Source organism: Drosophila navojoa, chromosome 2 (genome assembly GCF_054131105.1).
Source record: "Drosophila navojoa isolate 15081-1374.11 chromosome 2, UAZ_NAV_1.0, whole genome shotgun sequence".
NCBI lineage: Eukaryota > Metazoa > Arthropoda > Insecta > Diptera > Drosophilidae > Drosophila > Drosophila navojoa.
This window is the reverse complement of record NC_142890.1, coordinates 16,587,976-16,606,388: the sequence shown is the minus strand read 5'-3', so window position 1 is coordinate 16,606,388 and position 18,413 is coordinate 16,587,976. Positions and strand designations below refer to the sequence as shown.

General features: G+C 36.9%; 2 protein-coding genes across 4 annotated transcripts; one reads left to right on the top strand and one right to left on the bottom strand.

Annotated features, from left to right (window-relative positions):
- Window positions 1-55: 55 nt before the first annotated feature.
- On the top strand, window positions 56-18,147 carry LOC108649152 (uncharacterized). Of its 3 annotated transcripts, none has more exons than XM_030384423.2 (3): window positions 56-252; window positions 6,704-6,891; window positions 14,571-18,147. In XM_030384423.2, the coding sequence occupies exons 2-3, from the start codon at window positions 6,831-6,833 to the stop codon at window positions 14,714-14,716; spliced, it is 207 nt and encodes a 68-aa protein (XP_030240283.1). In that variant the 5' UTR covers window positions 56-252; window positions 6,704-6,830; the 3' UTR covers window positions 14,717-18,147. The 3 variants fall into 3 exon arrangements, with proteins under 3 accessions (XP_030240283.1, XP_017953654.1, XP_017953653.1); XM_018098165.2 differs by having other exon boundaries at window positions 56-258; XM_018098164.2 differs by having other exon boundaries at window positions 57-547.
- On the bottom strand, window positions 9,012-11,774 carry LOC108649151 (protein I'm not dead yet 2). Its single transcript, XM_018098163.3, has 13 exons — window positions 11,660-11,774; window positions 11,468-11,597; window positions 11,289-11,405; window positions 11,082-11,230; window positions 10,902-11,016; window positions 10,779-10,834; window positions 10,583-10,708; window positions 10,187-10,522; window positions 9,979-10,073; window positions 9,827-9,913; window positions 9,576-9,769; window positions 9,369-9,506; window positions 9,012-9,306 (listed from the first exon to the last, which is right to left on the bottom strand). The coding sequence occupies exons 1-13, from the start codon at window positions 11,665-11,667 to the stop codon at window positions 9,181-9,183; spliced, it is 1,677 nt and encodes a 558-aa protein (XP_017953652.1). The 5' UTR covers window positions 11,668-11,774; the 3' UTR covers window positions 9,012-9,180.
- Window positions 18,148-18,413: the final 266 nt, after the last annotated feature.

Sequence of the window (18,413 nt, the reverse complement as noted above, 5' to 3'; positions counted from 1 at the left end):
CACCGACAACTGTGAAGTTCTTTAGCAATTTTTTGGTCCATTCATCTGGCAGCCAGTGCTGGGCAATCAGTACAACAAATACCGTTAGATGGCACAGACGCCGCTGCGACGGTCGCGCATTGAACAGATCCTGACAACGAGCCAGACGACGTGGACGTGGAAGCCGCTTCATTTGGCGCCACACATTAAAGTGCTACGACCGAGGTCCTTGCGGCCCGTATCTCCCTCTCGCTGCGTGTGGCTTACTTGTGTGTGAGTGTGTGTGAGTGCGTATTACTCTATTAGTGTGTGCGTGTATATTTGACTGTGTGATTTCGCGCGCTTTTGTGTCGCCTGCTTTAACTGTTTATCCTGGCCATTGCCTTAGCCCCGAATCAAACAAAGGCGGCAGCCAGCACAAAGGACCGTCCAGAATTCGAGTTGCGTGCTATTTGCGGGCATATTGATCAACTGCTGGCAATTAAATTCAATTGCTGCTTAAATTAGGCATTTTACGGCCGCCAGACAACAAAAGCTCTGCACGATTTAAGCCAAATAGCGTCACCGGGTAAGTGCTAGCGTGAACTCGGGATCAGTTAACTGCTACCAGCTGACCACCTCCATATGGATGGACCATATAAATCAATTACGGAGTCACCTAAGGCCTGCCAGCTGCCACAAGAGTAACTGCCAGCTGCCAGGCCACATAAATGTCGGGCTTCCGTGCTAAACGCATCACCGAATTCAAAGTGCCTTTTACTTATTTTATCGCTTTTATCTTTTATCTCATTAAAGGGGCTTTTACTGCGTGACAAAAGGTGTAAAGCGTATTGTGATAATTTTTTAGTGAACGTCGAGAGCGAAAATTTTAATGCCAAAAGTGTCACGCGCAGCAATACTTATGTATATACCAGGGAATATAATAATTCCTAGAAAATTATGTTACATTATGTTGCATAAATATATATTTGCATTCGTGTATTGGAAGCTTGCATGATATTAGACTGAATTACGTGGAAAACCAAATCAAATTTTACTCAGTGACAGAGCGAGGGAGAGAGACAAAGATATTTCGAGAGTTTTGTGTTCAGTATTCAAGTATGAAACATTGTTCGTTTTATATAATCAGCGCGTATTCGTGATGATGTCTTGATATACTATAAATTGCCCAGTGTTCAATCCTGTTTTGTTTGTATTGTGTACAGGGTATTTTCCCAACAAACAGTCTATCAACGCCATCAATTTTCACTTGTTCATTACACGCACATCAATCTCTCTCCAAATTCACTTCAGGGCTTTCTGGTTCAGTTTAAGGCTTCAGTCACCGAACTAAATAACGCTGAGTCTCCTTTTTTTTTTTTTTTATTATGTCTTTTGTCCAATTTGATGCATAAAGTGAAACTTCTTTTATGCGCATTTTAACACATTGGCCACAGCAAATTTCGCCCGTAGCATTTAACATATTTTGGTAAAAGCGAAAAGGGGGAGCTGCTTAAAGCATTAAACGTTACTTTTACGACGAACCATTTGCATATTATGAATAAGCCATTACGTTTCAATGAAATCTTTCGCTCTTTTTTATGATTTACCGTAAAAAATAGGGGAGGACTGAAAATGAAATTGTTTACCGGTTGTTAATGTATTTGATTTAGATAAATTATCATAATTTGATTTGAATATATTCGACCTTGATTTAGCTGAAACTTGATTTTATTTTTCCTTGGCTTTTATTTTTCCATATAAATTTTACGGCAATGTGCATTTCCTCTATATGTATATTTCTTAAGCATACGCTGCTTTGCCTGTATAAAATTTCAGGCATAAATCGTTGCTCTTATAGAACTAGAGTTTATAGTTATTTTAGTGCGGGACATTAGAGTAAGTAAGCGAAAGTGTGCTCAAAGCTCTTCGGGACTTATAATTATTTCTGGCATGAGCACGAAAATCGCACTTTAATCCTAACGGGCAGTTCGAAAATCCTTAATGTATACAAGGGATTAGCATGCATTAAAATATGGGCGTTTAATAGACGCAGTAAAGTGTTAAAAGTGCTTATCACAGCAGCGTTCGGCCTCAACTCAATTGGGCACAGTTTTGGGGCCAAGGTTGAAGGTGCGCTCTCTGGGCATTTCGCTAACTCACATTAATTATGTTTAAATATTTAGCCTGACAACTGAAAGATTTATTATGCCCATCGCACATATATGCATATATATATATATATATGTTACAATGATTAATGGCCTACGAACTATATACGCATTCGGAACTGGCTTATGAAAGCTCCCGTTAATAGATATTTATGCAAGGTCCAATATAAAAGCATAACGTCGTTCATTTGGCTTACGAGTCGAATTATTATTCGTAAGCCTGCAATGAAATAAATCAAAATTTGCAATTTGTAATATACTTTTATGATAATTTTAATTTATAATTCACTCGAAAATGTACTCTTATCACGATTTCAATTCTCTACCCAAGTTAATGTCTGTTACATTACATTAGACTTTTAAAGCTATTTCACTGAAGCTATGCTCCCGAAAGTATGCTGTATAAACAGAAGATCTTCACAAAAATGCATTCAAATAATGGATTTTTATAAAAGGCTTTTATTGGCGAGCTTGAATCGTATACATAATTGGTAAATGTACATATTATTCATTGAAAATTTATTTGTCCGCTATACAAATACTAGCTATATGTTTATTTTGTCAATTAAATACATAAGATGTCCTTTTAATTCTTTACTGTCTGTAAGATATGCTTTGCATTGATTTATTTAATGTGCTGAATATGCTTTTGATTGAGACAAACAAACATTTTGAAATAATTTATTATTACAATATTTCAATCGATTTATAAACGCAGAGACTATTAACTCTTAATGACATTACAGATCGTATAAGCCTGCTATTATTTGTATTCATCTCTGTATACATATATATGTATGTTGCGTGCGTGTGTGTATGTATGAGCTATGCTGCAGGCGTATGCGCGAGTGACTTGACTTACAATTAGGGGCAATCGCAAGGAATCACGACGTCTGACGAAATTCGAGGAGTAAAACGTGCGTCTTTAAATTGATGCATTGTTAGCCTAACATTTGCTTTTTAATTTTTTATTTTTCTTTGCTTTTTTTTTACCGTAACCGGGCGCCAAGCTCCGAGCACCGAGTTCCGGGCCAAGCACGCAAATTCGACGGCAAATGGAAAACTTTGCGCCATAGAAATAATTTAGACAATGGGCCACTCGTGCGCAAATGCCATACCCAACCAAATGGTTGTGGCGGTACGGAAGAGCTTCTAGTGGATGGGATATGGTTATGGCCACACACACACACACACACGCATATGTACACACACTCCTGGCAGACAATCAAAGCAGAAATAGAGGCGACAAATTTAGTGCTGTTTTGCTTTTCTCCTCTCCTTGGTGTTTTTGTGCATTATTCGGGCGTTATATGAAGTATCTGAGTGGAAGAACAGCCACTGGACACTGATACAAAGCAGCTCCTCTATCTTCTACCCACACACAGGCAGCCACTCATAAACAGCGTGTTCTCGTGTCCGATTGGAGTGCTGTTAGCTGTTGTTGAACACATGCTGGTACTTGGCTTGAAGCACGCACACCTTAACCGCAACCAGGTAGGAGCCGAAAAACAAAACCGAGCGCGTTTCGCACGGCGCGCAGTCGACCATGCCTCTGCTTAACTGGCCTCGGGGACGCCACTCCTTGCCAATATAAGTGGCGTAGATTGCACACACGCTGATGGGCATCATCATCATCATCGTGGCGCACGGCCACAATCGTGGTTCCCACTCCGTCACAGCTGTCCATATTCCCACATCTGGTGTTTTCGTTCATAGCATATGCTAAAAGTTCTGGCTCATATTTTCAACGGCCTTTGAAGTCGTGTTTTGCATATTCGGTAAACTTTAACTACTCCTTGCCCAGATATTTAAGCTCGGGTAAGTTACCCGAATCGCTGCTGCATCAATATGTTATCAAAACTTTTCGTTAATATAAACAACTTTTGGTCCACTCTAAATTGTGATCAAACTATTGAAAATGATTTGGACAATATTTCATAACAGCAGTTTGAAACTTTGTTTTTAGTTGAGAGAGTTTTTAGTCAAGGGTTGCACATGTTTTTAACTTTTATTGATAGTGGGAGCATGCAATATTTTATAACGATTTATTTTTATTTATTTCTTTATATTATTTTTTATAGAAAGTTCATTCAAACAGCTATTTAATGTAGCTTATAATTTTCAACGAGTTACTTGATTAAATTACGTTTATCACTTTTTTTTATTGAATTAACGCCTAGCCTATCCTGTCTATCAACAAAGACCCTTTTTAAGTTTAAAAAATCCTTTTTGTTAGTCACTGGGATATATTTTATTAAATTTACTGCACAGCTGCCCATCGTCCCTTGTCTTATCCTAACATCTGCTCGAAGGTCGGAAAATCTTGTTCTTGGTTCCTAAATTGCATTAAATACACAAAATTTGTTAAATTTGGTTTATGATGGCATACTCGGTTCAGTTTTGTTGTTGCGACTAAGTGTTTTGACTGAAACCTAACCTAACTAGAAGTTGAGTTTTTACTGAAAACTGTGTGTAAATTCCGAGTTGGCAACTCGATCGCAATTCTAGCTAAACACTTTGTTTCCGGGTCAGAGCACTTTACATAGAACTATCAATGTTCATTTTGTTTTACAAATTAATGCCTGTCTTTTTTCATTTTGCAAACTCTAACAACCAATATTTGTGTTAGTCTAGAAACTTTTGCCAGGTAGTTAAAAACAATAAATAAAATATTCGCCAAGGCAATCGAAAAGAAATTTTTATTGCTTTTATTTTATTGGTATTTGAAAAATGCCAAGCCAGCTGTCAAGTGCCCTACACATAGCTCAAAGGATGAACTTTTATCAGAATGTGTGTATATCGCACATATGTACAAATGTATATATATGTATATATGTGGATGAGTATGCGTGGATGTAGATCAAAGTTGAACTGTAAGATTTGCCTTGTTGTGTCTGTAATTGACTTTCTTTGGGAACGTGCAAATTTTATAAATTAAAGCTGCATTTTCCTCTTTTTGGGTAGAGTGCTCGCCTAGCTGACTATATTTGTGTTTAAGCTAAACTTTTTGCATTTTGTGTGGAGGCATGGCTGAGCACACGGCCAAGCGATAATTAATCGTTTTAAGCAGGAGCAATTAATGCTTATGGCAAAACTTTTGTTCATGATTAATAACGAAAGTAAGCAAACTTTCAAATTAATAAGAGAATTAACAGATTACACTTTATTAAGGCTTGCCTGGCTAGGCTCAGCAATTGATTGGCCTTGGAGTATAAATAGCACAAGCTCTAAGAATATTGAAGCAATACTAACTAGTCAATTAGACAATCGTAAAAAAAAATATTTATAATAGTCATATGAAACCGAAATGCTATTTGTTTAAAGCTGAAATTGAAAATGAAAATGCATCAAAAACGTCGAGTGGGGGAATAGCAGCTAAGGTTATATATATACTCTGTAAGGAGCTTATTTTGTAAAAGTTTTTATTAAATAGCATTTGTGCTGCATATTTGAAATATATTTGATCATTGCATTGAATGAAAAAACTAATTATATTATATAATACATTACTTATAGTTGTAATAATTAGCAGGCATATCTCTTCCAATTTCAAGATGACTTTCTAAACAAACTTCTCGTTTTGGCATTCCCATCCATAAATAGGCAGTAAATTTAATTTACCAAGAAATTAGCCCACAGCACTGTTCACAGCATACGCCACAAATTGGAGCTAGGCTGATAAGTCGAAGGGTATTTGTAAAGGTAATTCTTGAGTATATAGATAGTGGTTTTAGCAAATTGTCAGTCCCAGGTGAGGCAGAAGCTTGTGGCAAGTCTGGCAGCCACGTAGGCAGCATGCAATCGGAATGTGGTTCTATTACACATGCATGGCATGGCATGGCATGGCATGGCTCGTACTCATTAAACTTGCCACGGCTCGGGGCGAGCAAACAATGCGAGCTCAAATGGAGCAGAGCAAAATGTACAACATATACCATATGCAGCTCACAAAACTCGGCCAAAATGCAATTCGTAAATTGCTTCGTACGCTGGGCCCAATCGACCAAGGACTTGAGGTAAAGCCGCACATTTAGCAGGAGCCAAAGCTACTTCCACTAATTACACAAATTGAACGCAATTTATTTGTTGGTGAGCGTGTGCTCCAGCTTCCATCTTCGTTTTCCTGATGCTGCCTCCGCAGGTCTTGGCACCTGCTGCGGCTGTTGTTGCTGCTGCCCGCCGAAAGTGCGAGCAATTTTGTTAATATTAAATAGGTACATGCACAATTATATGCATAATTACACAACAAGGTCGTCAGCAGTGGGCCACTATGTGTGTGTGAATTGGTTTGGGTGAGTGTGAGTGAGAGTAAGTAAGTGCGCGGCTTTCATAATTAAAACGCTGCTGACGCGACTCACGCGGCGTATACGTAACGTGACTTTTGCAAATTTCCTTATGCCTCGTGTATTTTATGATTTGATGTGCTGTAATTGAACTCACACACAGCCAATTACAAACAGCCACTTACACACACATACAAACGTATACACTAACAGTTAGACACACTCAAGCCGCTTTGTATGCGCCTGTTACATGATATAAATTGCAATGTGGTTTGCTTTTCTACTTGACAGCTCATAAACATCAACATAAGCGGATCACAAGCTTAACCAATTCAAGGTCTTCTGCTTGGGTCACAGCCAGTTTGACCGGAAGTTGCATTATAAGCACACATCAAACGGAACAAAGCAACGCATCAAGATGGCGGGCGGCGGCAGGACAGCCGGCAAATACGGATATTCAGACAACAATTACTACAGTAGTAAGTAGCCTACGCACACACGGACACGAGCACACACGTACACGCCCACTCAGCTTGACAGATATACATATGCATGCATGTACATATATACATATTTACAGGCAATCGCACAGAGACTTTGACAACTTCATTAACTTGCCACTGTCCAAATGGCACAGTGGTGCAAACTATCTCGAAATGTTTATATTTATTACAATACATATTAATGAAAATAGTACATATATACATAAAATATTGTTTACATTAATAAACTTGCTTTTAGCTATATGTGTATATATCAAACATTTTTCATTTTATTTTACTACTATATATATACATATTTTATATTGAGTGCCATTATTCCCATTATGTTATTTTCTATAAGCAAAAACCTTATCTTAACTAAACACAAATTGCTTTTATAGTTTATGTTTATTTTTTATGTTTCTTTGTCTTTGTTCTATGTTTCTAAGTAAGTTTTTGATGTCAAAGGCCCTCAGCATCAATTATAATCAGAATAATCTGGCATTCTCACATTATTTCTTTGATTTATATGTTATTTACGCTCCTTGCTCTTTGGGGCTCTCCACGTTGAATTCCATAGTATTGCCGCGTAAAGCGTTTGAGTGGAGGCTTACGCATGGGGCTATTGTCCTATTCATTGGGGACATCAAGAACAACATTTGGCGGCTTTGGTGGATCAGCCAGCGGCGTCGACTTGACGTCTAAGTTCTCATCCCGCCGGTTGTTTCTGCTGTTGCTCCTCTTGTTGTTGTTGTAGCTGATGAACTGCCGCCGCGTGGCATCCTACACAGTAATCACTGTACGATAGCGAGCTTTTGTGTACTTCTCGTTCCTTTTTTTTATATTTTTTTTATTACATTTTATTTTTATTTTTGGCCACCTCCACAGACGTGTTTTTATTACATTTGTATTTTGTTGCCTTTCGTATTCTTGTAAACAAGTGTGTGTACGGAATACACATATATATGTATATATATATATGTATATTTAGTGTGAGTTTGGGGTTTATGTACATTTTATGCTACCTTGTGCACTGAATATCATTTACTTTTGCTCTCAAATACAAATTCGATTGCCGACTAGACCGAGCCTTGCATGGAGAGCACGCAAACCCCAGGGATCAAATATTACATAGGCATTGTCTATGAATGAACGTATAGAAGCCATGCCAGCATACGACTTTTTGCTGTGTTTGCATAAAGTTTTGTTTTCTCAGGTCCTAGCGACGCCCAACCACGTCCACTCGCCATCTTAAGTAGGTTTATGCCCTACGAACGCCTCCGGGCCGCCCGCTGGCAACACTTACGTACGTAAGACAGTGTATGTGTGTGTGTGTGTGATGCCGGAGCTTGGCTGCTGCTTTTGTGCTCTTATATAAAACTTTATCATAGTTTTTGATTGCCACAAATTGTGCGTGAATTATGTATTGTGATCCAGCTAAATGCAATAAATATGTATGTATGTATATTATACTGTTAGAATGTGCCGAAAATCCACCTACAAAGACCACCTGTCACAGCAGTGTCTGGGTGTAGGTGTAAGTGTGTGTGTGCTGAGGGTAGAACGACCTTGTTAAAGCGAGCTTCATGCCCGCAGTGTTGGCAAACAGCATAAAATGGACATAAAACAAGTTTCGGGATTTGTCTATATAATTGAAAATAAATATCAATTTTATGGGAAGTGGCGTGCTAATGGTTTATGCTCTATATATACTTCATTATTATTGCCATTGTTTAGTCAACAAATTGCCTTGAGTGTTCATTTTATTTATTTACCAATTGAATTCGATTGCTTGCTCGTCAAGTGGATTTCAAACGAATTAAATTCTTAAAAATTTATCAACACGCATTTTTCTTTTTTATGAATATTTCACAAAGCGCCATAAAGAGTAAAATTATTCAAACAGCTTTTGGCTAAGCTGGCTGAATTTTTAATAAGTTCAAGTGGATAAATGGAAATATTTAGTTAAATTCGCTTAAATTTAATGTATTTATTTTTGTATACTATTAAACCCACATTAGCTTGGATAGCACTTCAAGTAAATATTTTCATATTTCTTATAGATAAGGTGCGAATTTATTTATATAAATTATATGTTTAAAGAAATAATAATAGAAAATATTAAGTGTGATGTACATATACATATCTATATGAATCGCCCACAATGCTTACATGACTACAATAGCTACCATCTAACACAGAGCAATTTAAAATATCTACATTTTCGAACCATTGAGTGAAGAAAACTTCGTTGATTTGGATTATCTGTCATGGGATAAATTATCATTACTTCTCTAAGAATTCTTTGGCCGGAAATTTTTTAATGGTCGGATAGATGATATGAGCCCAGGATATGCTATTGAGGAGGATTATAATGAATGCCCATAGGGTTGGCAGTATGCCAGCAACTGCCTGAAGAAACAAATAGTTCATAATTAGCTCGGCTAAGAGAAATCAATCTCATGCATGCTTACCAAATATTTGGTCTTAATGTAGGCATAGCCACAAATGATGGCATTTGGGGGTGTGCTAACCGGCAGATGATAGGACATGCTGATGGCCAGAGCGGCTGGTAAGGTTAGCGTCAACGGATGAACCTTGACCGTGACGGCCTGAAGGAATGACAATTGATGCAGCAACTGGAAGTCAATGTCCAAGTGACTTGGAATAGCTGTACTTACCATTTCGCTGAATATGGGAATGAGTATGTTGCAAATGGCCACATTCGCACTGAAGCACGTGCAGAAGAGGCTAACCACGACAATAAAAGCTATAATTAAAGAATTTGGCATTACAGTGATGAAGGCCAAGGAGTCGCCCAGCATTTTGGCCATTCCGCTGACCTTACTGCCCTCGGCAAGCGCAAAGCCGCCCCCTAAATCAAAAGCACACTAATAATACTTCACATAAATATGAAAGAGTTAGATTCTACCAAGCAAAAAACACAGGCCCCAAGGCGTATTATTGTGAAGGAAGATCCAGGATATGCAGGCGTCCATGCTGCGTCCAGTGAAAGGAGCTGTTGTTAGTAAATAAATTAGTTCCGATAGTCGATTCGAGATTTTGAAGCCTACGTCAACTTACGTCCTTTACAGCAGTACCTGAAGAAAGTGTACTGTGTGGGCAGGGCGAACAGCACAATAACTGTTATAAGCACCGGTGATGCGCCACCTATATGTCTAGATAGGATAAATTAGTTGATTGTTAAATGTGGATGAAAATACCAACTTTAAATCTTTTGCAAAGACTGTCTGCATGGCCACACTGAAAGCATTCGGCATTGTAAACTTACTTAGTGTTCAGCACATCCGCCCAGCCTTTCATGAAGCCTGGCCTTTGAAAGAAGAGCAGCAGAATCATCATTACGAAGATGATGCCTACTTGTATTTCATGGCAAGTCCAGCGACCCAATGCAGAGTAACGTTCCTGGAGCACCAACTTAGTGGCAGACTTACTTATTGAGCCACGTTTCACTTGCTTAGCCACATCACTCTTCGGTCGCCACAGACCCATGTGCGTTACTTGCAGCGTTAAAAACACAAGTAATACATTTACGATTGAGACAAACGGCATTGCGTACATCATGAATTTCGGAAAGTCCACTTTCTCCTTGATATTGGGAAAACGACTGTGGAAAAATGATTCGCTTAAGAAACCGGAGCCGAATCAATTATGCAATATTGCCTACGTTTCATATAGACCCTTATAGGTAAGATTTGTGCCGGTGCCAATGAGCGTGCCAGTGCCTCCAATGGTGGCAGAATATGCGACACCGAAATAGAATGCCATCGATACCTTTGAAAGATGCGGCGGACTAATCAAGAGAATTACAATGTAAGCAATGCTGTGCTACTCATATGAATCTATATATGTAGATTACTCACTCGCCCTCTTCCATCCTCTCCTCCTCTTGTGTCATATACACTTGAAATGAGTTTTGCTATATCAAACATGAAATTCGACTATGGGGATAAGATGGCTATGGGATTACGTGATTTGTGACTTACAGCATCCATTTCCATGAGAATAGCCTTCACAATGGGACACATCATGGCCGTAGCAGCAGAGTTGGATATCCAAAATGATATGAAACATGTGACCATGCTAAGACCAAAGTGTAAGCTGCTTAAGAGGAATGAAAGGAATATCTATACAACTTCCCGTTCTGAATCAATAACAATTCTTACCGCCGAGGACTGCAGCCGACCACGAGGATAGTGCCCAGCGCAATGCGTTGATGGAGATTGCTATATTCAACGGCCAGCGCTACAAAGAGGCCGCCCAGAAACATGATTAAAGTGTCAGTAAAAAACAGTCGGCATACAGCATTTGAATCCTAGGAAGAACAATTATATCGTTTCCGTTTGGGGTTTAGCAAATTGGCTAGCACTCACCAATATGCCGAATATTGGCAAAAATACTATCGGAAGCAATGATGTCAAATACAGAGGCATACATTCAGTCACCCAGAAGAGTGCCATATTCACTACCAGATACAAGCACCTGAACTCCTTCACAATAATGTTTGATGAAAGTGAAAGTCTTGTGGTTGACCACAATGGGATCTACTTACTGGAGCGTTTTTAATATAGCCAATAACAAGGATGGGCAGCGTGACCAAGGGCACTATAACGGTCACCTTGCCCCTCCAATGGAATCTGCAACATGATTTAACACTCTGACTGGCTGAGATTTTATTTTCGCTGTGTGTGAAGCAAATGCATTTCAAATAATTGCAAACTTTTCATTGTACGCTAATACATACTCAGCCATTACAATTTTGTTTTGCTATTTTCAATATTTTCTTTCCGAAATTGATTTCACTAATATTTGATGAAAAGAATAACAAAAACATAGTTGGTTTGAAGCTATCGACAAAGCCAACTTTAAGTTCAGGCAACGAAGGCAACAAACCGAGATGGCTCTGATAGCTGGTCGAATCAGCAAGCTGACCCACATAATGATATTCCATCCCATATGCTAATTAGGGCCAACGATTGGTACCCCGCGAGCTGATGTCACTTGCAGCGCCGCTTTGATGTTAAATAATTGACAATTTCCTTTCACACTCCCAACTCGAAATGAACAAAAGGTAAATTGAAATTAAAGCTCAAAACAGACATTAAAGCGAAAGTCGAGATATTTGTGGGGCTGTGGTTGTGCTATGGAATGTTGAAGTGGCAGCAATGTAATCCAGGTTGAGTCTCCATCTGCACAGCATGTGGATCTGTATACATACATTTTTATGTGTGTCTGCTTGTTGGCATAAAGCTTCAATCAGAACAAATCACGCAGAGTGTTTCTGCAAATTCTTTAATGCTGGCCATAAAGTCCCCCCAGAGACAGCTTCTGTTTCATCTGTTCGCTCCCACCAAGAAATAAATATCAGAAGCATTCATAATAATAATAATAATAACAATAATAATAACAATAATATTAATACAAATAACTTTATTGGCAGCAAACAATAAGTGAAACTTAATACGAAAATGTGTGCCACGTACCCCAATGGAATGAGCCAGAATTTGGAGCCGACTCGTTGCCTTAGTCTCACTCCTCACTTTTCCCGTTCACTCGCCAATCTCAATAATTTATGCTTTGCTCGCTTGGGGTATTTGTATGCCAGTTCTCATTTAGTTGTCAATTTTGTTCTTTTTTCAAGGTTTGCTTACGGCACTCGGTATTTTCATTTCTTTTTATCTTGTCTATTTCACAATTTTACAATTTGACAGCTAAAAGTTTTTCTTTTTTTCGCTGGACGTTCTGGGAATTTTTCGACATATCCTTGTTGGTAGGCATTTGCATGTCGGTTGGGTAAAATTTTTGGAATACTTTTGGTTGTTGTTGTTGTTTTTTTTTTTTACCACACCATAAATTAGCTTCAATAAACTATAAGCTAAACCAAGTGTGAACAGACCTGTCGATTTCGTTATATATATGTACATATATATAAATATGTGCTCCTGAAATACGTTTCATCTGAGCACATTCATCTTAATTTAAAATTCATATTTGTTTTAATTATGTTTCAGTTGACTTGCCTTTGAAAGAAACATTTTAAGTCAAACTTTACGCAATTTCTGAATTGTAATTTAGACAAGACTTTTCCAGACGTTCATTATGCATTCATTTATGCTATATATTTTTAGCTATAGCTCTACCTATATCTATGGCTCTAGTTTGCAACAGTCTACCCTCTTGTTTCTTTGAATTCATATACAATATAATTAATTCATAATCTAGCAGAAGAGCGGCATACCAGAGAGAGATAAAGCATTGCCTACATCTAGGGGCTGTAAGAAAAATGCCTTGGACTTGGTTAAAGGACACTGGCCCATTAGCCATGCCACTTGACTTTAATTTATTAGGCCATATAGTCATCAGATCGTTAAAAGCCGGCTTGAGTTCAACTAACTGAAGTAATTTAAGGCACCTAATTAACAGATCCAACGCGACGCAACGGTTGCTTGGCCAACAACAATCAAGATTTTAATTTGCCCCAATATTCTGTTGCAAGTGGGTAGAGAGGGATACGAGACGATGGCGGTTCAAGCTTCATCGATTATGTGTTAAATTACGCAGAGAGCAAACATCTTGGTTAAATGGAGCGCACAAAAAAGGCCGCCATTTGCCAAATAGACGATGCCATAGAAAATATCGACGCATATATGTTTATATTGCATGATGTTTATTCAGCTAATAACATTGAATATAAGCTAAGCGAATTCCATCAAAAGTTGTCAAAACTTTTGCTTGAATATTTGAATTGAAAATAAATTCAGTTTGAGAAACGTTATAAAACCTGGAAAGTTATAAAATTAAATTTAAAAGATAATTGCGCCTCTTTTTATGTTTTTTATTTATTTTATTTTTTTTTTTATCTTATAAAATTTAATTTATTCGATTTAATTGTCTCAAGTATATAAAAACCGAAAACAAATCATTTTTTGTTAAAAAAATAACAATAAAACATTTTACCTTATTTTTTATTACATACAAATACCAAGATATATAATATGTGGAATCTGTGCACACATATATTATATATCTTCCAACAAATAAATTCAGAGGTAAACTCATTTAATCAAATATGTAAATTTGTTGACAGAGTAATAATTCCATAAATAATTTATAAAATTATGTACATTTTCATGAGGTTTTTTAATTTTATTTTTTTTTTTCTGACATTTCTGCTGTTGATAAAGACATTAATAATCCATGCACAAATCATAAAACTTTGATACATCTCCTGCAATAAAAGCGAAATTGCGAATCCAAATTTAATTTAATATTTTATTGTTTTGTTTTATTTATCTCTGTTATTTATCTGAAACATGCGTACCTACATTTATGCTTGGCCATTATTTATAAGAATGCATTTGTCAGGATATGCGCAAATACATACATAAATATATATATATATATACATATTGTTGGTTTCTGTTTGATGTAGCTGATGTTGAATATGCATGAGACCTAACAAGCCGAAATGTTTATTGACATAAAAGCCCTAAAGCTCTCCTGCTCCGCGAAACACACAGACACACAGCTTGTAAAAACAACGAGTACAATAAAAACACCAACAACAATAACAACAACAAATGTTGACCAATTTGTCAAAGCCATCACGAAATGTTAATCTCTTTATCTTCTTTGCTTATCTTGAATCTATGCAGGTCACTCGTACAAGAGCATCAACGACGAAATCATACTGGTCAGCATTATAATGGGCATTACGATAATCGTTCTGATCACGATTGCCCTGTGCTACATTGCGTATGAGAAATGCCACAAGAAGCGTGAATATTTTATCAACGCCTAACGGGTGCACACATCACAAAACAAACCAAAAACATATAAAACTAAAGCTGAAAATGAAACAAGAGGGAACGACACACAAAGGGGTAAATGGCAAGGTCAAATGTCAACAGGACAGCCGTGGCAGCAACCGCTGCGACTGCTGTTACTGCTGCAACTGCAACAATGTTGACGTTGACGCTTAAGTTGGTAAACGCGTACGACAGAGCCGAAGGCGAAGGCGAGCAGCCGGCAGAATTAAAGAACACACACCCACACATACACAAATAGACACACTTACGCACACTCACGTACTGTTAAGATTAGTGTATGCATGTCTACTGTGTGTAGCATTTGGGGTATTCATTCGATTTTCTTCGATTTCAAATTTGGCTAAAATGTATGAAGTGTGCACAGTGGTACAAAAGTGTTATACAAATGCTTACGTTAAAAATATGAAATGAAACATTTATTATACATATTTTTACTAATTTACTTAGCTTTGATTAAAATATTTATTATATATTTTATTATTGTTATTAATTTTTTGATTTCATACATTTTAAATTATTTTAAAATATTAGTGTGTGTTTATTTATTTTCTTAAATTTTCATTTTATAAAAATATTGAATTTTGCAAACTATAAATATTTATAAACGCAAAAATTTTCAATCTTAACAAATTTTCGAATCGGTCAAGTATCCGCACATGCAAGAGATGGAAACCGAGCTCTTTTAGAATTCATACCTAGTTCTGCCTCTATCTCTCTAAATAGTTTTGTAAAGTTAAGGTCCAAAAGAAATAAATTTCAGTTCAGGTTTCCATTTGCTGCATGGTAAAAATGAAATTAGAATTAACGATGCAACTTAATTCGTTGCTAAATATGCACATATAAAATATATTTATATCTATATACATACTATAAAGTACTTAATTGAGCTTTATATACGATTACCTACCAATATACACATATATCTACACTACACAACCTGTTCGTGGAACTTAAAACGAGAGCAGTCGATAGAGTTTGAAGTGCAGCGTATCTACTTTTTATTTTAATTAAACGCAGCGCAATTCGGTTTAATTTAAAGTAATACTAAAATGGAAATGCAGCAATCCCTTTATTTATTTTTTATTTTTGTGAAGGTAACACCCGCTCTCGATATATGTATATATATGTAGCTGATGCAGATGCCAATTTCAACTATTGAATCCGGGGGAGCAGTTACCCAGTCAAAGGAAATCAGACAGACAGACAAACAGGCAGACAAATAGAAGGACAGAGAATAAGCCAACAAACAAACAAAAAAAAAGTAAAAATGAACTGAGTGAAGTGAGTTTTCTTATTTTCTCGTTTTTCCTTGCCCTTTTTCGGTGGCTCGAGGCTATAATAATAAAAACAGTAACGGAAACTGGATGCAAGGCACACGAACAAAGCGCCAGGAAACAATGAAAAGAAACGTCGCATAACAATTGTCTGAAAATAAAACGGGAACCGAAATTAGGAGTAGAGAGAATGGGATGCTAACGCGGATAGCTTCAATGGCCAAATCAACTTGAAATTAAATTAGTGGGAATGGTGCACATAAAAGGTTGTTTTTTGACCACAATGAACATCAGCTGAGGTTCCGACCTATTGAATATAAATGTCGGCTTTAACAGCTAACGCCAAAACACCTACACGCTGTCCAACTTTCCCACCCACACGCACACACAGACATACACACAAACACACTCGCTTCCATGTAGGGACTAAATGTTAATCAGCTTAGCTGGCATGCATGCAATCTATCTTTATTTTTAGGCCCCATAAACAGGCTTGTGTGCCTAAGAGCACGAAACATAAAGAAGAAGCTGTTACCAGGAAAAAAACATAACAAAGTCTCAAACAAACGCGCCTGGCAACGGGCGTTATCCTGTCGCATGCCCTTAAAAATTAAACACCTGATTAATGGCAACGTTTGCTTAACCAAATAATATCGAGCCTAACAAATTGCCGTAACCTAATGGGAACACATCAATTCTTTCTCGTAGCCATTGACGTAGTCCATTAGGACATACCAAAAATTTGCCACATGTGTGTGCTAATAAGCAGGTTAATTTCAAACGTCAGATATCGTAGCAAATGGAGATAGAAATATTTCATAGACAAATTGAATTATGAGACTCCCTGTGTTTATAATTCCATTCTTCCTGTTTTATATCCTTAGCCAACGATAAGCTGTTGATATTTAAATTACCACGCGTTAGAGTATACAGCAACAAACATTATGGTTTGTCTTTTATCAAAATAATATAATTTTGCCTTCGTCTAATTAGAATTAAATGCATATACTCTTAAATAATTGTTAGTTTAAGTAGCCCAACGATGTCGGACAAAATTCAAATTCATTCACTCCAAAAAACCATTGAAGCTTACAGCTCTTTTGTTGTAACTCTTGTAACTGCGCCAACTTTGTTAGTTTGATAGTGGAGCATTAAAAGCCAGCTATTTCGAAATGCGACTTTTAAGCATCATAAACTTGCTCAGAGGGGCACTTAAATAACGCGACCTAAATGAGTGGAGCATGAGACAAATTGTAACGCCCTTTAATATGGTGTAAAAGTCAACGCGAAAAACTTCACTAATTACCCGCTAAAGAAGAAAATCCTGCATAAAGCTCATATACACACACATACAAATACATAAGCAACAAAAATTTTATGTTAGCCATAAGAAGCGGAAACAGATTGGTTGAGCACGCGAAAGCAGAAATAATAGGATATAGCGTGTCAGGAAATGTCGTGTCAGGGGAATGCATTCATAATAATCTTATCCGAATGAAATTTTAGTAAAGCTGCGTCCAAAACGAATGACTTGTGCAATTTGAAATGCACCACGCACAATCACCTAGTCACACACGAATAGACCCATACTTGCACATATATATACACACACAGACGCACATGGTTTTGCAGCTCTATAGACGTTCTTAGACACAAGTAGTAAACTTTGCGTCCAATTTGATAGCTTTTTTAGTGCTGCTGTCACACTAATTGCCACCAAAATATAAAAGTATTAAAATTACCGAATTACTTTACTGTCGTTGAAATACGTGTGTTTTCTATGCATTTAATCTATTGAACAAAAATCTATATACCTACATACATACTATATACCCGAATTAATGTGACCATTACTAATATATATATATATATATTTACTGTACGAGTAGTTTAATTAGAATGCAGCGCACTCTTTTTTCATGAAAAGAGGGACCAAACCATACAACAAACACTGAGAAAAACGTGTACTTTATTTTGAAAAGTGAGATCTATAAATGTTAAAAACAACTACTCCTAAATGTTATATATACTTATATATATATATGAATTGTAGCGAATTTGTTAAATTTAATTTATATATGCGATATTATAATGTACAACACAATAAAGATCTGTTTATGCATGGTTAATGTTTCTGCGACTTTTATTCATAGCAATAAACAACTTGAACTTGAAAGTGGCGCGCAGATGTGTTGAACAACGAATTAATATGTGTAGTCTTGATATCGATTATTTATAACATTCAATTAGAGTGCAGAATGAAACCAATAAGTGCTGCTAGATCTGGATATCAGTTTTTGTCTCATTTGATTTATATGTAAACTGGTAAGCATCTTATAATTAATACGGTAAGCTTAGTTTAAGAAGTTGTTTATTTAATTGAAGACTGATTAAC